This window comes from Dermacentor albipictus, chromosome 4, assembly GCF_038994185.2.
Source record: "Dermacentor albipictus isolate Rhodes 1998 colony chromosome 4, USDA_Dalb.pri_finalv2, whole genome shotgun sequence".
Taxonomy (NCBI): domain Eukaryota; kingdom Metazoa; phylum Arthropoda; class Arachnida; order Ixodida; family Ixodidae; genus Dermacentor; species Dermacentor albipictus.
Window position 1 is genome coordinate 82,732,726 of NC_091824.1, and position 22,047 is coordinate 82,754,772.

Below are 22,047 nucleotides of genomic sequence, written 5' to 3' on the forward strand. Positions count from 1 at the left end.
CCCCATTCATTGCTTTACTAAATTTTATTTTATGTTGTTATCAGCCATTGCACCGAGTGGCCAACTTCTGTTATAATAGTGGCACTGCTTGGTGGCAATGCTAATCATGAAAACTTAAATGAATGGAAAGCCGAATCACTGATTCGAGTCCCTGGAGCACATTTATCATGTCATGGAATGCATGGGCATGGGCGCCTATGTATACTGGATGGGGAGGCAACACGCACTGTCCAGAATTCCATTCGGTGCGACCAACCCCCATCAGGGAAGTTGCGAACTCGAACACCGAAAGTCATGGATAATTGTTTCTATCTGGCAAAGATGCATCATTACATTTTGTGAGGCCTCAAATGCTATTGGTGACAAAGGACAAAACACCATATTGCAAACACAAAAAAGGCATTTCTTCCTTTTATAGAAGAATGCATGGAGGAAGGAAAAAGTTAGGAGAGAGCATTACCCACCCTTTGCCAGACCAGACCCTTTGCTCAGTGGTGGCCCAACACGTGCGTTGAGATCACGGAGCAAGAATCAAGATTTGCCGAGACGTTTGGTTCCCACTAGCTGTGCCAGTAGTTTTTATTCGGTGCACGCCTTGTTCTGTGTATACCGTGGTTCTGCCGGCAAAGTGGGAACACTAAAACCAAAAGCGCACTTTGATGTGCTATCACGGGTTGGGCCGACGGGTTTCGCTTCAATCGCATTGTGCAATGCTCCTTCCTCCGGGCAAGAATGCCAGCCGGCTGATTTATGTAATGTACAGGGAAGTAGTTCTTTAAAGAAACACTAAAGAATCAAGGAAGTTCAACTCGCCAGGCGAGGATAGCGAGCGAATGTTCGCCCATAGCTTCTGCTGTGCTCCAAAGCCAAAAAGGAAGCGTTTCCTTAAAGCGTCCCGCTAAGAAAATCGACGAGAGCACCGGTGTCCCGCAACCAAACAAAAGAAAGCAAGGTAATTGTTGCACCCGTGCTTCCACGCCGTCAGGTGGCGCTTGCACTTGAACGCTGGCGCCATCTCTCGTAATAGCTGCGTAACCATAGAATAAGGAACTAACTTGCGTAACTACGACACTATTGGCGGCGAGGAGTTACGGAGTCGCCATCTATCGGAAGCGCCTCGCTGGCGTAGTACGAGGGATCACGCGGCGCGCTCCTCATAGGTTTTGCTGTCAGCGCTCACTGAAAACGCCACACGCGAGCTCTCCCGGATATTTCTGTAAGTACTTTCGAAACGAGAGAAGTTTTTTACTGTCTAAATAATAATCTTGGGCAAACTGAAAGCACAGAATCATTTACAGACGCTATCTCTTTACCGAATACGTACAGTGAACGCCACTGCGCGCGGTCGCCGAGATGTCTCCCGAACCGGCATCTTGCGTGAAAGGTAGTTAAACGCTGAGAGCAAACTATGTGAAATATGCTGTTATAGTTTTTGTATAACTAAATGGAGCGTAATAGAATGAAGCCTCAATGCAGCGATCGCACAGATTCGCAGCGACCGACTGCGCGTCTGCATATGCTTGTCCGCGCACTGTTTCGCTTTCGCAGCGTGCGCGTTTTCGCATCGTGTCATGAGCTTTAAGCCGCAGAATATGAGCATTTGAGAGTATACAAACAACCATTGTTGCGTGGGCGCTATCAGAGCTGTTAAAAAATAATTTCATTGTAAGGACTTCGACGCCTACGGGGAGTGTGATGTGCCGTCGCGACGATTCAATCTTTTTTTTTTTCTAAATTCTTGGACGTTTCAATATTATTTCCCAAGTTGCGTCGCACTGTATGCTTATCGGTATTCTCAGTGTGCGAATTCCAATTCCCGCTGCTTCTTTTTTGTAATCCAGTGTATTAATTCATAACACAAACATGACCATATGCTATGCTTTCTTTTTAATGTGCTTCTTACCGCTCCCTTTCCACTCCAGTAAACTTGCCAGTATCTATAGCATCGACAAGTTCATAGACCAAACCGTCATGACATCAGTCGGGCAGCGGACTCGGGCGAGCGTCTCAGTGCGCGTTTTCCGATGTTAGATTCGGGACCGTTTCCTGAGCCTACTTCGAGTTCACCAGACCACATCGAATCGCACCACATCTAATTAAGGAGCGCAGAAGCACGGATAGCACATTCCTGAGGCGCGGCACGTGCAAACAAGTTGGCGGCCCCCACTTCATTCGTGTGCCGCAGGTGCAGCTATTCACTGCTTGACTCTTTTCGAAAGTGAAGCGAGAGCCTGGCACTGTTGCGGGTAAAGTGGGTCCCGAAGCAAGACGCTGTAATGCACCGTGAAAACCTGGCAGCGTCGCCCCCATCCGCCTATTGTGACGGCGCATTGCAAGTCAGCAAGGCAAGACCGCCGGGAGAAGTAAGCCCTCGGACAATTGGGGACCAAGCAGCGACCCTCTCCGCCGGGTGGGACACCATCGCACGGGCGCCTACCATTGGCCGAAAATGACGACACCCGAGCGGGCTCTCCCATTGGCCGAACGTGACGTGTCTTCGAGACACCGAAGGGCTTAAAAGACGGAGACCGGGAGCAGCAGTAGAGCATTCCTAGAGCATTCCTTGATTCATCTCTTTCGAGCTTCTTGCCACGGGCCGCAGCGTCCGAGTTGCTGCCGGCCCGTAATGACTTTAAGACTGTTGATTGACTCTCACTGTACATAATGTAAATAAACCTCCCAAGTTTTTCATCCCGACGTCCTCCTCAACTCCTATACCGAACATCGCAGACCCGGCGCCGTAGCAGGAATATTCCTTGCGCATGTGCTTGCTGCATACCCGAGTTGTAGCCGATGACTGTTTGTCGGTTTTATGTTTCGCGAGCCAAGCTTGACGCAGCTTCTTGTCCTGCCGCTACGTGTGAATAAGGCTGACACCGGGCTCCGATGCCTACGTCCGGCACTGCGGCACCGAGCAGTAGCCTACCATGTTGCGCGCCTTCAAAAGCAACCACTACCTATTGTAGTGCTTTCAAGCGTTGTAGAGGAAACACTCGAAGCGGGAAAATCTCGCCACTAAATGAGGACCGCAGCGTACGAGGGAATTTCAACTCTCGTTTTCAGCTCGCTTCGGCGCTCCCGAAGCAGCCGACGTGGCCGCTATGTCCACGTGATCCGTAATAGCACGCCACCATAGACGTCACGCCGACGGTGGCGCCAGCTTTTCCAGTGGTGGAGCTCGAGGCCAATACCGTACGTATCGGGCATGTGTCAATCGGGGAAGACGAGCATGAGTCGAGCGTCCCGTAAATTTTTACAGCTGTATCTTAGTTATGTCCTCTGAATATATTGCTACGAACCAGTATTTACGATACGAAGAAGCCAGTGGTGTGAAAACGTTGACGATTAGAGGCTATGTGCGGACTGTTGCCTTCTGGCCAATTGTGCAGCGTATTCATTTTTTAAAAATATACTTGTATATAGCTTCTAGTCTGCATCATGGCACGTAACATATTTGGTGGAGGTGCTGAACACATCCACAGCTTCTTTATACATCGGACGTTCTCGTCCGCTGAGCTACAGTGGCAGTGGCCATGGCATTATAGTTTCGATTTCGCCGCACGCTTCTTGTAATGTTCTCTGTAAGCTCACCCAGTATAGCCGATTGCGTGGATTATTTCAGTAGGATTTGCCTTCTTCTTTTCGGCATTAACTTGAAGTAATGTTATTGCATTTTGGTATGCATGCGTATTCTTCACGCAGGCCTCTAATTTAGTCTTTATGGAGAAATGGACAACTTATCTCACTATAAACCCGGTAGAGTAGTTGCGCCGCGAAAAGCAAACAGCCGCACATGATCGAAAGCATTACCATTAACCTGCAGTCATAGAGCAGTGATCGTAAATGGCGCTTTAGGCGCGCATACGCAGGCAAAAGTTGTCATCTTTTTTCGTTTTTGGATAGGCACATTATTCACACGGGTCATACAAGTGTTTACGATTTAAGAAAGTTCTCGATTTAGCAGAATAATGACTCCGTTAAATCAAGGTTTACCCTTATATCTCCGTGCTAACGCTGAACCTACGATAGCGGAACTCTCGGCATTCGTTCGGTGGCAAAGAGTGTTCCTAGCATATGTGTCTTGGTAAAAGCAACCTACCTGCTATTTGATAACGTCAATCGTATGGTAGCTTAATATTCTAGTTTAGGTCCCTCACAAGCAGCATGCTCTTTCAACGTGATTTTCATTGTGAATTTCAATCAGAACACGTACAGCCATGTGGCTCATATGTGAATGTTATACATGTGACGCTGAATGAATTATCACCTGATCGGTGTTATGAAACCAACAAATGCGATCAGCTGCCATTTAGCTTCCGTAGAATGTAGTACGGCTAAATTCGAAAATTACCGAAAGCATGCGTGCAAATGGAGGTAAGAATCTCATGTGCAGTGCAGGTCAACGCGAACTTCGAAATCGAAACAGGAACTGGCATACCGAAACCGAAAGCCATGTTTAGTTTTGAATAAGGACGCTAGCGGCGCGACATGTACGGCCTCTTTTTCCTATTGGTCCGCAAGAGCGAAGGCGTCCCCAACTCGGTTGCCATAACAGCGCTGTAAAAATTCAACATGGACCCACCATATTCGGCCGGAGAGAGTGCTCGGGAGAGTTGTTTGGGTCTGTGGTGTACGGCTTGTCAAACGCACGCCTCGCCTAGCGACGATGTGATGCCGCCGAAGAGGATCGCCGTCGTCTGACAGTGCGCGGCAGCAAGGTTCGCTTCGCAGACTCCGTGGCTTCGAGGAGAGCTGGGCATCTCCTATGAGTGTTTTCTCGGATCTGATCCTGTGCGGGGCATAACGCGATGGCTGGGCAGCATCGGAAGCAACGTGGTTTACGATGGTTCGCGCTCGCCGTGTCCTACGTGCTCATCGGCGTCTTCAGCACCGTCAAAGGTCAGTTCTTGGAGGTTGCAAAAAATGCCCCCCTCCACTGTCGTCTGCTTTTTAAACGAGCACGTGAAAAAACTGTCGTGGACAGTGTAAACAAACGGGTGCGGGACTTCGCTTCGATAGGCGAGCGGCACTCTACTGCTCGTCCGTGCTCTTAAAATAGGCTTAGTTACCGTCATCTGTCGGCTGATTTCATTGCGGTTAGCATCTCCACGCCCATAATTCTCGATCCATCAGCATACGTACAGTTGTTTACGTTAAAGAGACCACTTTGTGTACCGCCGTTAGAGGGATAGCGGTATCTGTACCGCTTCTCCTCGACTGACTCATCCGGAGGAGCATCCTTTCAGTCCGGAGGAGAGAATGAGGAAACGTGCGTTGTTACGCGCCGGTGGTCGCGTACGTTGCTTTGCGCACCTCAGCGTTGCGTTAGCGCTTTAATTACGCAATAAAATGATACGTTACTCGATTATTTTGGTCAGTGTGCGCTGTCTCTTGTTTCATTGTTTGAATGGGAGCGGCTCTCACTGCCGCTAGATCGATCCCGCGGCAGTACGTGCTTGCCGAATGCTTGACAGGTGAAGCTGTAAACTGTACCGTGCTTCTGTAGCGTTAGCTACACCACACTACAAGACGATTATGCGCAATCTAAGACACTCTATTTGAAAAGAGTTTCTTATTTTCGCCTTACATGTACGCATTTACATTTACGTTCCCGTAAAAACAAGGTGCGCGCGCTTATTCGTTGTGTTTGCGGAGAACACCGTTCATAGTTCATGTGCCGTGCTTGTCATGTCAATCGCTCGGACGCGCTGTGCCGAACAGAATTATAGCTGTCACTAAACAGCAGATTTTAGGCGCGGACACCGGTGCGGTGAACAGGTAAACAGGTAATTCTATCACATTTCGCGCTCATTCTCATATAATAGTTGGTTTGAAAATCGAACGACTGACTCCATGATTCATCTGACTGCGTTGTCTTCGCAATATGTGCCTAAACCACTACGCATTAATGTTCGAACGCGCAGAAACATAAAAAAATAAGAAAACAGTGACTGAAGTCAAGTTTACTCCTTACGGATCAAAGTAGAAAAGAAATAGATGACAAAAAAAATGAAACAAATTAATGAACCTGCATGCCGTGTAGTTTCGGCTTGTTTCTTTCTTTGCCAAAGTTTCAGTTCATTGTGCGAGTACGTCATTTGAACAAAAATATAAAAGGCAATAATGATTGATCGGTTAGGGTCTTGCGTCCCAAAAACAACACTGGGGCTCCGAGGCACACCGTAGTGGAATATTATTTTGCCCACCTGAGGTTCTTCACGGCGTGCCTAAATGTCGGCACACGAGCTTCTTTGCATTCCGCCCCCTTCGAAATGCCGCCTCCGCGCCTGGGAGTCGAACCAACGACCTCAGCAGTGGAACGTCCAAGCCACTGAGCGAACGCTGTGGCCGTGGAGAAATAACAACATGCATCAGCATAACATCACGCATAAAAAAAAAATCCACTGTCATTAAATTTCCATTGTTATTTCTTTTCTTTTTTTCTCTCATTGAACTCAATTGACATAGAATGTTTTTTCTTTGTTGCTTCTCGGAAGTGTTACAGCTCTCGCTTGCCTGCGCGTCCACATAGGTCCAGGCAGCCTTTTCGCGGAAGCAGGAAAAAAGAAAAGGAAACGGAAAAAAGGAAGGGATATCTCTCCTTGCTTCCGAAGGACTTCACAGGTCCCCCTATCTATTACTGCCAGCGCGACTTCCGAGGGCCGTACATGTGCCCTTCATCTCGACGTCTCTGTCTACCCGCTTTTCTTTTTCCTTTTCTTCTTCTTACTCCCGTACCGGGTTTCTTTCTTTTACTTTCCCCTTCGTCGCTCGCGGTGCATTTACCTCGTGATCGATCATCCCGAGGCGGCGGTTCGCGACAGCGCTCGGACGCCGAGGCTAGGAATGGCAGGGGGGAACCCGGGGCCCGCGCGTCTGTGTACAGCGCTGAAGCCAGCGCCTGCTGTATACTACATACATGGCTGTCGCGCAGTTCGGGAGTCAGCCGGCGGAACCAGACGCTTGCGATAAGCGTCCGGGAGCACAATGGAAGCCCACTGCGCGCCACACGGGCCCGTTGCCTCCTCGTCGTTATTTTCTCCCTGTCCGATGTTGCTTTGCCGCGCAAGGGCGTGCTCGCGCGATCGCCAGTATATCCAGCGTCGTTAATTAGCCTCCTCTCAATCTCTCGGTCGCGTATCTATAGCAGCAGCGCCCGCTTATGTCAGCGCGGACTCGCCTCGTGGTTGACCTTGTTTCTGGATCAGTTTATCGAGAGAAAGAGAGAGGATTTGCTTGAAGGAAGTCGGAGAGATTGGCCTGAACTGCTATTCTGCACAGGATGGAGGGGTAGCGGGACCGTATAGGTGTGACGAGGGCTATGATGATGGTATGAACTGGAGAGCATGGCGTGCACGATGGGGGCAAAAAGTTGAGCATATAGTGCTCATTATCCAATGAATCCAGAGATGCCATTCAGAAAAGTCATCCAAGGAGCCGCGCGGTTCGAGATCTTGGCTGGGGTCACTGATTCAAATGAAACTTCATACAAGGGCGTCAAAGAGAGACTGGAGTGTGAGCTTCTGGTTATCAAATGAAGGAAAAGACGAAGCTATGGAGGGACACTAAAGATACATGTTGAGTTAAACTTTATTAGTATATTACGGGCCTCTGCAGTAGACCTCTCTTAACGCGATAGGAGGCTTGGTAGGCAAGAAAAGACGCAATAACGTAAGACCGGTGGCGACATTGCTTTGAAGTTCTCGCGTCGGCTCGTCGTGACGTCATTGATTTTGTCAGTGGCTACTCGGGTATAGTTGATAGTCTAACGGTAAATAAAGAGCACGTTCAGTTCTAAAGGAGTCAGTATTCTTTGAAATCCGTGACAATGACGTACGGCGCTGATGTTTCGGCGAGAATTTTCAAGAACGAACGATCTTTCGCTTTTGTTTTGTCCACTAATAATCAACCGTTTGCCCCTAATTTGGCTATAGAAAAATAATTTTGAATAAATATTTCACCAGTCTTGCAATATCGGATGGATTAAATTTGCCGTGAGCGGAGGCATCGTATGCCAGCGGACAACGTAAAAGCGAAGACTGGTTGCGACGATATACTTACGATATCTGACACTATTGTAGCTCTCCACGACTTCAGCGGCAGCGTCTGGTAGAGATCGTATGCATTGATTATTCAAAAGCTACATTTCATTCGAAAATGAACGAAAACTGATGCTGGCAGCTTTCGTGGACTTTCCATGCATAAGAAGGACCGAATACCTCGAAAATATATCGGGGAGTTTGGCGACATCATGCTGGCGACGTCGGTGTCACGGCCTAAGTGCGCAATTGAGTAATTTCGCTCCGATGCAAACAGCAGCCTGCTGGCATAAGCGATGCCGCAGTTCGCTCCATGCTGACGGTGGGCCAAGACAGCGCCTCTCCCGTAACCACTCGAATCAGCGCGGACTTCGGTACGAGCTGATGAGTACAGAAGTGGGCCGAAATGGGAAGTGTCGTGAGGAGTGTGTTTAACTTGGAGAAAGCCGCGGCTTGTGCAGGACCCCATGGGAAAAGGGGCGTCTTGTAACCGGTGAAAATATACCAGCAGAGCCCCGCAAAGCTGCGAACGTCTTTGGCAGGCTTGGGCACTGGGAAGTCTTTCACAGCTCAAATTTTTTCTGAGTCAAGTTGTACGCCGGCAGCGTCCACAATAGGGTCAAGGATGGTATAATTCGGCGACGGCCAAAACGGCACTGCGATGAATTCTACTGAAGTGCGGCGCGGCGGAACACGCCCAAGTACCGCTGAGAGGCGTTTGTCATACGCCGGTAAACCGCCTTTCTACCTTGAGCAAGAAGGGGACGGGTGGGGCACATTGCAAACGTTTTTATTGAAGTCAAAATAAATAAAGAAACATAGCGTTCGGGTTAGGTTCATGGTATACAGCAGTTCTGACTTGAATGGGCTCCTCTTCCGTTGTGGTTGTGTCAGATGTGGGCTTCGAGCCCTGCTACATTTAACATAATTCAGCACAGATTTTCAACGCTTTCTTTTTTCCTATACTCCGCCGGCCCCTCCAAGTCGACCACTGGTCTAGCGAGGTTGGTGTCAGGCAACGTGAAACCTCGTTGCGTTCTGTGGCAGTTTTAGGGCAGTCCCTGAGCAACGAATGCCGATAAAGCTCCGTATGTGGCATGTCCACAAGTCTGGCCAAGTTTTTGGCATTTGAGTTCATTGCCCGCTTTGACCGAAGCAGCTTGTTCTATAGGCGAGGCCTGTGCACCCGCCTTCGTCAAAGAACGCACATTTTCGAGGTTTCTGTCACTTCGGTCGTTGATTACCGGCACATGGACTTCACAGCCATGCCACGTTGCTACCTTGGCGCAGGGATCATGCGTCGTTACAGACAAAAAATTTCCCAGTTGACGCAAATGCATATACAAATCACAGCATTACGAGAAGTATGGGGTGTGTCGCTCAAGCGAATATAGGGGCACTAATACGTGTTGTACACAAAGTAGTACATGTATATCCTATGTTTGATCTTCTCGTTGAGTGCGGGAATTGGCCGACGTTGAGGGGGATTTAAAGAAATGAAGGTTTATTAACATATGTACAGAATTAGAAACAGATAAAATAGCAGTGAAAGTTCATCGACGGCCGGCAGCAAATCGTACGCTGCAGCCAGTGGCAAGAAGAGCGCCTCCCTTTCCTATGGTTATATGGCTGGAAATGACGTTGCCCCGACGGACTGAAGGGGTTATAAGCAGATGATGATGATGATGGAAGCGTTTTATCGACAGGAAAAGGGGAGGGGAGTTAGGAGAAGGGTGGTCGGAATTATGGAATAAGAATCCGACCACACTTCTCCTAACTCCCCTCCCCTTTTCCTGCCAATTTCATCATCATCATCATCATCATCATCATCATCATCATCACCACCACCACCTGCTTATAAGCCGTTCAATCTGTCAGGGTCTAGCCAATCGTAGGGTCCGTGCAAAAGGCGTCATGTTCGGCCTATGGGGACATTCCCTGTGCTGTATACATATATATTCTACGATCATCCATCCGACGTTGCCTCCTCGCCTGGTCGGCTTTGAACGACCTTCCAGTGCTGTAAAGGAGCTTTCCTCGGGACTAAGGTCAACTACCTCGAACCGTGCCGGCCTCCAGGTACACTTTCGGAAAGCGTCACACGGGTGGTGGGGGTGGGCGGGGACAAAAGCTCCACGCGCGACACACGAGGGCGGGACAGCCAGCCTAGCCTGTCTGGCGGGCTCGGTAGCATGGTCGTCGCGCATTGGAATGCGACGGCGAGTGGTTGCGCTTGGAGAACATGACCGACGCTAATAAATGGTCCGTATCTAACAAGGTACAGGCACCGAAAATAATGGCAGTTTTAAACTCGACTCGGGCTTCGGTGAGCCACGAGTGCTGTATACAGGAGTCGCGCCTAAAGCTACATTGCCGGCCGTGCACGATGTGCGCCCCTTTAGACTCTGCGTACGGCAGCAGTACTCCCAGGAAGACTTACCAGACATTGCACGACTACTGCGCCCCAATCGCGCTTGTATTAGCATTCCCGTGCGGCTTCGTATACTGGCAACGGAACCTGGCATCCGTCACTCTCGGGATGCCCGACTTGTCGCCGCTGTATAAATAAGCAGGCTCTTCCTCGGCGTATGTATGTATATTCAGAGGCTCCCAGAAAGAAATAGGAGAAGGAGGGGGGCGTACACGCATTCGCCAAGCCCGAGCAGGCTACACTGATACTATATGTAAGTTCACGCTCGTGCACGCATGCGGTGCCCCGTACTTGTACGTAACGATGTGTAGGCGGAGGGCCGGATACGACCTGCTCGGCGCGTCCCCTCGACCCGCGACCGCCTCTGCTCGCGGCCCGAGTGCATTACGCTCCGCGACGTGTTCCAGCCGTTCCGATGAAAGCGGAGAGCGTCATTAAACGCGCGGAAATGAAGGAGCGCGAGACCGTGGGAATGAATGTCTGGCCTGCGTCACCCGTGGTTCTGGCGTTTCCTGCGCGCCCGGGATCGAGGCCGACGTCCTGAAAAACCGCCCTGCGGTCCCGACTGCAGTGCCGAAGGAAGTGTTCCTCTGCCAGCTACAGCTACTTTCGAAGGTTCAAGGTTAGGTGGGTGACGCGGTCAAAAAGGAAAAAAATAATAATAATACAAGTGAAAATCCGGAGCAGAAGACTGGCGCGAGCGAAATTGCTGCGCGACAAACGTGTACGCCTGAACTGCCTGATGTAAGAGCTTTCGTACGCATCTCCCAAGCGAGAAGCACGAGCGGCTGTGAAGCGGGGTCTTTTCGAAGAGCAATATCCGGGCGTCTGCGTGAGGACATTAAAAAAAAAAAAATGTACTGCAGTGGGTGTCGTGTTCTTAAAGCAGCGAAGTCCTTCGGATTACTATACGAGAAAACTTTAGCTCCGGGGCCAACTACAATTTTTGTCGTTGCACCCGTGATTGGAGCAGGTCAGCGCACCTGTGCGGGAGTCGTATATCGAGAGATTGATCATGATGGGTATACTCATGATGTAATGCGTTTAGAGTTACAGGATGCCTATATCAAGGAAACGAAAAAAAAATTATGGGGTTTTACGTGACAAAACCACTTCCTGATTGTGAGGCACGCCGTGGCCGGGATTCGATCCCGCGACCTCGAGCTCAGCAGCCTAATACCATAGCCACTGAGCAACCGCGGCGGGTGAAACGAAAACACTGTCGACCGCGATGAGTAGATTACGAGACCTTCATGCGTTTAAACACTTTCAGAAATAATAAGAACGTGTCGTGTTATATAGAATTGCGTTTCAACAAACCGTCTAACTGAAAGCAACAGGTAGCCATAAGGAGCGCAAAATATTGTCGTGCTGAAACTTGTAAATATCAAATACATTTTCATTTATCTTCATCTCTACCCGTAACAATACAATATATAACGTCTTGGATAAGGCGGGCTATATAGGTGCGCGCGGCACAGCGCTATAGTATGAGATTGCTCGACAGATTTTCGTCCTTTAACGTACGGAGGGATTCGGTTCGTGATATAGCAATGACGACGACGACTGCCCCCGCGGATAAGGAAGTTCAGTGGCGGGGGCAAGTGACCGCTCCCCTCTCGACTCTGCCTCCACGTCGCCGCCACGCTCTTTCGACGCCTCTGGGCGCAACGCACTCTTCGGGCACCCCGGACCTCGCGCGCAGGATTCCCGCGCACGCCGCACGTGTCCTTACTCGCTCGTCTCTCACTCTTCGTCTCCCACAGCAGGAACTCTCGGAAGTGTAGCCAGTGCCTCCTCTAGGCGCTGGTGTAGCCTATCCTCGCCTTCGCCCAGCACGTAGCATATACTGCGCCCGCGCCCATGATTTATGTCGAACGGCTGCCGCGGCGAGCCCCGAGCACATCAGTCTGGCGGGGCGCGAATCAGCATGCAAAGCCGAAGCACCGCAGGCCGTCGTCGGCGGCTCCACCCGCGCGCAAGCAAGCGAGCTCGCGACGTCCGAACGCTGCAGCCGAGAGCTGCGCGGCGCGCTACGAACAGCACGCGCTCCGGATTCCGGTTTTCTTTCAACGCGGCCGCGCGCGCGCATACCGCACGCGGCGCTTCGTTTTCGACGTTGTTGCGCGGCCGCCGTGACCCGCTCGGCGCGATTAGTATGCGGTACGCACGGGTCGAGACTTCGCCGTGCGTTAGTGCAGATAAAAGCAGGGGGTGGGCAAGGCCGGGACAGCCCGTGTAGTGCGCCTAATAGCCGTCTCTCGTGTAGCAGCAGCAGCGGCGGCAAGTAAACGCGATCCATTTCGGGCCCGTTTTGCCGGCTCGTATGGCTTTCCAAAGTGGCCACGAGGACGAGGTACCGAGATTGAAGAAAAGAAAAAGAAGCGACGCTGTTGTGTGTATGCTCTGGAGATCAACGATGCGGTGAACCCTAATTCCTGCGTGTCGCCGAAGAGGATAGCAAGCCTGTTTCTTTTCGCAACTCTATACCCCGGCGATACCGCACGCAGTTCCTAGTGTATAGGTTTGTTCCCGTAGGTTCGCGTAAGTGGGTAGAAGAGGCGCGTGGCCGAATTTTGGTTGATAGCCGGTCCCTATCGCAGCCGGCTCTCTCGGGCTCTCTTTTAGCTGTGTCTCTGGAAGGAGAAATACGCGAGTTGCAATGGACGGTGGAGAAACGCGGACGGTTTACAAGCGCAATAAAATTTGGAGTCGTTTTCTTTCCCGGAGGTCTATATCTTTCAAGGATACGAAAAGATATATCCACTCGAATACCTACACTCGTTTTCCTTTTTTTTAACCATGTGAACATATGTCGCGGCAGGCGGATACCAGTGAGAGAATTTGTGCCGGCTGACTGTTACTGAACTGTTTAAGGTCTATAGGTGCTTTGATTCACTCAGTAATCACGACACTTCGCGCGATTAAGTAAGTGCTGTCGGGTCCATGTTTTCTGTCGGTGGTACACTGTCGTACAGCAGTTCAGTTACCTCATGATGTCGTGGGTCTGAATCGAAACGGTGCTTGCGCAAGTAACATTGGATCACCTTCGAAATAAGGTTCTTCACAAGCTTAAAAGAGGGGGCACCAGCGAAACACAAGAGGACGCGTACACAAGGAAAAGGCGTTAGATCCGGACGGGCGCTGGTATACCCCCTTTTCTGTGTGCCAACCTTCCAGTGTACCGCACACACGTGACCAGAAAGTCGTGGCAGAACGCGCTTCCAAGCCACGCTGCTTTCCAGCGGCGGTCGTCTGCAGTCCGGAAGACACAGCTGTTTGCTTTTCGGCCGTTTACACGAACCCGACGCGATCGCGGTTCGAGTCAGAAGTCAAGGTGACTCATCCGACCCGACCGTGTTTTTCATGAATCTTGCCAAGCAGGTTGGACGACTCAAAACCACCAGTTGCAGGCGCGTGGACCTAAAAAAAAATGGCTGCGGCTCAGCTAAGGTTAAGCCCAGGATGCGAAGCATACTAGCCTTTATTTTAGTTGTTGAACCACTGTTTAGCCTGGTGAACTGCTGTTGCTTGGCTATATTTGGTTCGGCTAGACGAAGAAACAACTCATGCAGGCGAGCGCACGAGCTGAGACCCGGCTATGTAGCTACGCGGCCGCAAGCGAGCGCACGAGTTGAGCCTCCGCTTTTGCAGCTGTTATGACGTCATATGGTAGCTACGCCAGCTACGCGGCCGCGCGCGGCGCAGCAAGGAACAGCGTGGTTGTGCGGCTAGTATGCTTCGCATAAAATCGTCTCGACGCTCTACTCGGAGCCACCTGCTAGCTTTTTTACCTGAACCCGACGACCGGCTTTCGGCCCGACGACTCGACTCGACTTCATCGCGTTCGTGTAAACGTATAGGCATACTGTGTGCGCAGACCCCGCATATACGCTCGTACCGTCTCGTTTGCGGGTCCCTTCCCGTGAGCACGCGAAGTACTCGTCCTGCATTGGCGCTGTCCCGCCAACGGGGGAAGCGCTGTATCGTGGCTGTATGGTGCCGAAAGCGAAGTCTTCCTTTGATCTCCGTTCGATTATTTCTTTCCATCCTTCTTTCTTTCCTGCGATAGTGGAAAGCGAAGTGGCTGTCACGCTGTCTGAAGAACCTTGAAGAGGCTGCGCACGAGGACAGGTTAGAAAGTAGCAGACGAAGAAGATATGGTCAAGAATGCGCTTCGCTCGCGCTCTCTGTCTTGCTGCGTGTTTCGCGGCGGGACGTACTTCTCGCTGACGAGAGAGAGAGAGAGAGAGAGTATAAACATTGCATTTCGCGTGTTCGAGCCTTAGCACCAAAGGGCCGCCTGCATTCGTGCGAGTTGATCGCTGTCGTCTTGGCACGATGGCGCGTACCAACTGCGGCCAAAATGAAGAGACGTGTCAGCAGACTGACGTGAAAAGGAACATAATTAACAATAATAAAAAAAGGAGCTAAGCTTTATAAAGGAATGAGGTCTGGAGAAGCTTACTCCACAGGCCTGGCTCTTCTTGCTCGAGGCAACGCGTAACGACACAAGAGTTTGTATTTCTTCGAGTCCGCTCGTTACAGCGTTCCGGCGCAGATTCGGTGGAGAGCGCAATGGTCGTGTTTGCAGGAGGGGGCAATCTACGAGCAATTCTAATTGAAAAAAATTCCCCACGGCAGTCACTCCAGTGATGAATTAATGTGAGTGCTACTGTCTAACCTCGCCACTCCAGCCGTGGCCTTAGGCGACGGGGCGCTTTCCAAGAAGGCAGGAAGAAGCGAGCCATCGCCACTATTGTTCGAACCATTCATGGGAAGGCTGTCGTCGACTCGCACGTTTGATCTTTGGCGTAAATGGTCTTATAGAGATATGTTCCTGGAGCTCTTGCCTGATCGAAGCTATATGTATGAGCTAGTTGAAGATGAGCCGTATGATTGGTGAAGTTTACTTACGTCGCAATGGTGGAGGCAAGGGCGGGCCATAGGCACAATAAACAAATGTGCCACTTGATATGCGTGCAATTGCCGATCGCACGTCGTGATGCGCGAGCGCCACGGGCTCTGGGAATCAAAAATGCGCCTTCTGAAGAACTATGAACATGTGCTATGAAGAACATGACGTTAGTGGCACCTGGTGGCAGTCCATGCAGGCTCACGGATTCTGACGTAACGGGTGCGCGGGTGAGCAAAAATACTGCTTGCTCGCACCGCTCCGATCGTTGGGAAAGATAGCGCGTCATTCACACTATAACGCCGGAAAACGGTGTAAGACAGGCACGATCTGTCAAACGAAACGATCTATCGAACGAAAGCTTAGTCCACTGCGCGGTTGATTCGTCACGAAGACGACGACACCGATGGTGCGGCCTAAGCCGCCCGGCCGACGTTTGTCGATGAGTCCCGGAGGCACGCCCAAGACGCCCGGTAAGCGGTCGTGCTCGATGCACCCGCGTGTGCGTTTCAAGCGGCTCCCCTTCTACGAAGTCCTGGCGAAACTTATGCTACCAACGCGCCTCGCGACCAGCGGAAGCACAGACTGGCCGAAAGTGAGTCTTCATTTTCAGTTCAGATCGGAGGACTTGACGGACATTCGCTCGTCGGTGACATATAAAACGGCCTCGATTCCGGAGTTCGAAGTTCAAGTGCACCTTCGGTTCTGTTTGCTGAACACGAGACACGAGCAGGACGACAGCTACCCTTCCGATCTGGCCGTACAGGTCAACGGTCGGCCCGTTTCAGTGCCAGCGCCGATTCCCTCCAAGGTCTCCGACGGGTCGACCGAATGGATACGTCTGCCCATCGACATCGTCACCTCCTGCTTTCTGTCTTCTTCTGTGAGAAACCAGGTTTCTGTGACCTGGCGGCCCGTACGCGACCGCGAGTTCGTCGCTGGTGTGTTCCTGGTCAGGAAGCTGTCGGTAGCGACGGTTCTTAGCGGGCTGCAGCAGGGAAGCAGGCAGAGGGCATCCCTCACGAGAGCGATGATCAAGAAAAAGATGCAGCGCCGGGCGAATTGCGACGACGTCGCGGTGACGCGCTTTCGTGTTCCGCTCACGTGCCCGCTGAGCCGTGCGCGAATGAGCGTCCCGTGCCGCGGTCGTGCGTGCAAGCACCTGGAGTGCTTCGACGCCTCCAATTACCTGCAGATCAACGAGAGGAGGCCCGCGTGGACGTGCCCGCTGTGCGGTAAGCAGGCAGCATTCTCGAAGCTGGTCGTCGACCAGCTGTTCGTTCGCATCGTTGCGGAGGCGCCCGGCGACTGCGACAGCGTCGTTTTCCGCAAGGACGGCTCCTGGGCTCCGTCGGCGTCCCGGAAGGAGGTTTGTGACATCGACGATGACGCCGCCACTTCCGCGACACCGTCCTCGTCGAGTGGTCGGAGTTCAACATCACCTTCGCGGTCCTCGCCTACCGAGCATTGCAAGCGGCCCAAGATGGAGGTTGTTGACTTGACCGAGCTCAGCAGCAGTGACGGGGAGGAGGAGGTGAGCCGTGCTCCGTGCCGTCCTCTCTAGCGGCGCGCCTGTATATGTATATATGGCACCAGAACACTTGCCCTGGACCTATATAGCGATACGTTCCCGGTACCGCTGCATTCCGCCTCCTCCCTTGCATCACCTGTGGCGAGGTGACGTCACCGCAGGGATTTATTTATCAAGTTTAAGGAACGGCGATGGCCACACCGGGATAGGCGCTTCCCAGTGCCACATTCCAAGTGCGCGAAGTCGTATCACGAATGGAAGCATCGGTACACCTCAGTTTCCCAGTATCCCCGATCATGTGGATGCAGCGCGTTGATTCGCTTTTATGGCACCGTTTAAACGACTTGCACAGACCTTGGCGCGCCCTGTTAACGTGCGCGATTGAGTGCAGCCGCGTTTTCAGTGCTGCGTTGAAAGTGCCCATCGGTATAATGATCCGTTGTCGTGGCGAGCATTTATATAAATGGGGCTTTCCGGATTTTATTGCTCTCGTACGTGTTGTAACGTCAAGAGCAGACAAGTAGAATAAATCGAGCTGTTCGCTTGTGAATGGATTCTAGTGTTTTGTTATGGTTTACTTGAAAAGGGCCAGTATAGCGGAGGGCACATGCGTACTTAAGTTCGGGACGTAGAATGGTTTTACAGACACAATTTCGCAGAAAGGGCGGACAAAAGATTACGACGTAGCCAAGTGCACGGCCAGCAGACTTTGTGCGCTTGGTACGAAGTGACCAATTAAGATCATGATAGATGTCTACACAAAGTATATAAGAATCTGCATGAGTTGTACTGCTGTTAATGCTGTGTGTTGGGGGAATTCAGATACGATGGTGGTGGAAATTAATTAGATTTTACTTACATTCGGCATCACAAACTTGATTTCGCACCATTCTATATTAAGAGAGTAGAAGTTTCGGCATCGGATGCTTCCAGAGTGTTGTTAATAATGTAACATAACTTTTCTACAGCCGCTTCCTGTTTGTTTCGTCACGACACAGAATGTGGGAGCAGCGCACTGCGTCGTTTTGACACTCATTCCGGCTCGCTCGATCAGTTGCCTCGTTTACTGCTACGCATTGTGAGAGCCGATGTAGCAGCATAACGGACGGACGGGCGAGCGATCCGGAGCGATTGTCAAAACGCCTCTACGTCCAGCTCCAACGTGACCACATAGTGTGTTGTGACGTCACGAGAAAGTATCCTCCTGGGAAACTAAACCCGAAACTGGCTGTAGAAAAGCGATTAAATTATTCACGGCGCCCTGAGGCTTGTGGCTCTCTTTGCCAGGGTTTATGGCAGTTCAGACTAAAGCTTTAGGACTTGCATCTAACGCAAAAAAAAAAGTGCAACACCAGTCGAATAGTCGAAAATTTCATTTAGGGCCAAGTGCGTTTCGTTCCGTTGTAGAAGGGGTTCAGAAGCGGCCGATCCATTTTTTTGTGTGTGTGTGTGTGTGTGTGTGTGTGTGGCAGCTTACATGCTGCGGGGCGATACTTTCCGGCGTTCAAAGCCCGCGAAGTATGAAGTAAAACCGCGTGACTGCGCTCGCGCGCTATCGTATTGCAGCGCTCTCAACCTTGCTTCGAGCCTATCGCTTATCCGGGAGGACGGCGTGAGATGCTGACGCACTGTGAAGCCGATTCCACGGTCCCCGCGCACGGTCCTTTTGCACGAAGCGAGGTTGAGAGCTCTGCAATACGAAAGCGCATGAGCGCAGTCACGTGGTTTTAGTTCATATTTCGCGGTCTTCCTTTAAACCCTGAAAAAAAAAAAATCGCCAGGCAGCATGTATACGTTGCCACAAAAAATTGGATCGGTCGTTTCTCAATCCCATCTACAACGCAACGAAACTCGCATGGCCTTAAGGTGAACATTAAAAATTTTCCATAATTCATCTTAGTTAACGAATTAACTGGAATGTAAAATACTCTGAGGAGCGCCACATGACGGCAAACCACATGCCGTTGGTTTCATTCAGCTACGGTTAAACACTGTTTTTGTTGAAATTCTTGGTTCGTTACGTTAAGTGAAACACCCTGTATATATGTGGGCATAGTAGCGAAACTCCCATAGAAGCCCATAATCCTGCAATGTCGGCTTGTTGAGGCACGGCAGCGCCATCTACATCTTCTGGGGCCAACTTCTCGGAGGGCAAAAATCAACGCCTTCCGTTCGAGGCTTGTTGTGCGAAGTCGCCTATACTGCGCCAGCTCGCATCACATCGCATTACACATCATACACAGAGCGCACAACAGTACAAATGAAGTGTAATTGAGCACATTCGCCGCAACATTGCGTCACAATGCAACACGAGTGCGTTTACTGACCCATCTGTATGTATATATAGCCCTCGTTCTATAATGACAAGCAATACACCGGTGACCATTGAAAGTTTCGCATGGATGCAGAACAGTGGGTTCTCCCAGATTTTCAACTAAATACGACAGGCATGTGTGTCCTTTATACCAACCCATATCTGTTATTTAAGTGTCAAAATAAAATCAACGCTACACTGAAATAACTCTCGAAAACTACACCATTTCCATTAACGCAGCATGTGTGCCACCTGTTGTTTTTCTAGTAAACACAGCGCCTGTATTTGTCACGTCTTTCTATGTCGTCTTTTCGTGCGCCATGTAAGCCTCATCATGTCATACCAACGCGTCCAAAGCGCTGCCTTACTATAGTCTGTATACTTAGCTAAAACAATATGTAGTGAAAAGGCAGTGAAAAATAAAGCTTCGGATCAAATCTTATAAGGCTAATATGCTATGTATTGCCATTACTTTTATGGCTGCGCACAGGGGAGTGTCGATGACATTAGAGCGTTAAGTACCTGACACGTACGGTCAAGAACGCAGTAGCAAAACTGCGAATCACGATACGAGCTGCTTATATTGGGCGAGCCTGTGCCCACAAGAGCGAGTGACACTAGTGACACTCCAAGCACAACGATAGCGGCGTGCGCAATCGGCGATCGTCGAAATCTGATCCGCGGGTCAAGCGCGTCGGCTTTTGCACATGACTCGTCGAAGGTTCCAGCAGGTTCCAGCGCCAATTGCCGGCGCCCGAGTGTTTTCCCGAAAACACTAGACAATTCGTGTAGCGCGTACGATCAGATTACACAAGGTTCGGTGACAACAGACAAGGGATAGAACCATCGATAACGTTCGAGAAATTTCCGATACATGCAGGCGAGTCCTGCGCTGAGCGCGCGTTGACGTTTAACATTTATTAGCGGGTGAAAAATGGCCACCCGAGAAAGACAAAATAAGCACGCGTACAGAGATGCGGTGGGCTTCCCTGCGGAAGCGATGCGAAAGAAGCGTCCCCTCTGCTCAAGCCTGACTCCGAGGGAGAACGGTGGCGTAACGCAGGATTTGCCCGACCACGCCGATGCACCAGAGGGGTGTTCTGTAAGAGTCCACCTAGTAGACTGTCCATTTCGGCCGCTGCTGATTGGATGCAGCTCTACGAGCGAGGAGGAGACGAGCGGCCCCAACCAATCAGCAGCGGCCGAAATGGACAGTCCACTAGGTGGACTCCTATAGTATACCTCCAGAGTGTTGCAGTACCGCCACAATGTCCGGGGTCGCCGGGCAGCGGATTACGACAGTCAAGCCTGTGCTCGCCCTCATTGAGAGCAACCCTTCCCTCTGCAAGAACGACTGGATGGGTTTCAAAAACCTGCGGCTCAAGCAGGTTTTTGGAACCGCTCTGGAACCGCTTTGCCATTCACTCCCAGAAGCATTAATTTTCTCCATGCTGGAACCTCACTGGTGACAACCTACGATATGTGTAGTACATCATCAAGAGACGGCAGTACTACGATGAGTTGAAGGACAAACAAGGTGTAAGAATATTGTGCTCATAATATTCCTACACCGCGACTACAAGACTGCGCGGACAAAAACGGAGAGCTCAATACACCGATCGGTGGAAGTTCTTCGACTGCCTAAGCTTCCTGCGAGTTGACGTGATCGGAGCCCTTCCGGACTATTGCCATTAGTCCACCACTTGGAGAAAGAGCCACTGATCGGGCTGTATGAAGATAGGGACGATATGCTGTATGGCGACGGCGCCGGGAGCGTCTGACAGCGTCTCAGCGCCTCCTGGACAACCGATGACTGCGTGGAATACAACAGCTCGAGTCTCCTTCGGCTCCGTCGCCCGCGAAGAAGGTTTGCCTTTCCCCGGCTTTGACAATATAATCGCTGGTTACTTGCGTCGCCTCAAGTTCCACTGCCACATCATGAGCTGCACGAATGACTCCTTCAAGTGCTGCACGCGTTCCGGCGAAATGCGGTCACCCGAGAAGGATAAAAAATTACTCGTGTCAATACGGTAATGCCGCCCGCCGCGACATATCTCAGCCGATATGATCTCAGCACGCATTGTCAAGAGCAAACTGTAGTTTCGTATCGTGTTTATTTGTGGATGGAAGCAAAAAGCGTATGACCTCACATTTTCGCATTCTAATGACAATGTCTGCATAATTTTTCACATGTTTTCATTAGTGACGTAATAGATGTATAATTTTCATCAACAGGCGTTTTGCCTCGCCAGATGTAGTCGCGTTTCAATCGCATGACTGCGTAATTGATGATGTCGCTGCCCATTGGTTTGGAACCACATTTCAACCTCGCCTTCGCGACCAATGTTATTTGACCTTGAAAACGGCGCCGTGAACTGACACTCATCCGCGACGTTGTAGCGAAGTGACGCAGCTGTTGGAGATCAGACGCATCAGCTCACCATGGGAGACGAAGATGAAGGGTGATGAGCTCCGGGCAGGGGCAAGTGCAGATCCGCAGGTACGACGACGAGAAGTAGCATTCCAATAACTAGGTTTATTAACTTGGCGTTCACTTTAAATTTACACTGCACAAATATTTACATACAAAACGATGTCATACCCGTCGTCGACGGCCTGCCTGACCGGCCTGGTCTCCCTTGGTGAAGTGCGCCGTGTGCTGCTGTCTCCTTGCTCTCTTAAAACTACTCTAACCATTCCTTAAATGACTTTTTGCGGCATTGAAGGGAACCGCGGACCGGCGGAAGGCGCAGGCTCCTCCCACCAAGGGGTTATTTCGACCGATCAGGCAGGCTGACAGCATCCAATAAGAGCCAG

At 50.9% G+C, this 22,047-nt stretch overlaps 2 protein-coding genes across 8 annotated transcripts in view; both read left to right on the forward strand.

The window, feature by feature from the left end:
• The first annotated feature begins 3,178 nt into the window (after window positions 1-3,178).
• The window catches only part of fra (neogenin protein frazzled), a 353,324-nt gene continuing 334,455 nt past the window's right edge, over window positions 3,179-22,047 (forward strand). For 2 of the 7 annotated variants that reach the window (XM_070537179.1, XM_070537178.1), the window contains exon 1: window positions 21,515-21,730. In XM_070537179.1, the coding sequence (XP_070393280.1) occupies window positions 21,686-21,730 (45 nt within the window). In that variant the 5' untranslated portion in view covers window positions 21,515-21,685. Of the gene's footprint in view, window positions 3,193-4,568; window positions 4,900-21,512; window positions 21,731-22,047 lie in introns of those variants that run through there. The other 5 variants (XM_070537181.1, XM_070537182.1, XM_070537184.1 and 2 more) reach the window with 5 other exon arrangements.
• Window positions 15,477-17,470, forward strand: LOC139059178 (E3 SUMO-protein ligase PIAS1-like). The gene has a single exon (XM_070537195.1). The coding sequence runs from the start codon at window positions 15,792-15,794 to the stop codon at window positions 16,947-16,949; it is 1,158 nt and encodes a 385-aa protein (XP_070393296.1). The 5' UTR covers window positions 15,477-15,791; the 3' UTR covers window positions 16,950-17,470.

Bases quoted from the DNA above. Each gene is read 5' to 3' on its own strand.
- LOC139059178 (XM_070537195.1), top strand. From the start codon at position 15,792: ATGGTGCGGCCTAAGCCGCCCGGCCGACGTTTGTCGATGAGTCCCGGA.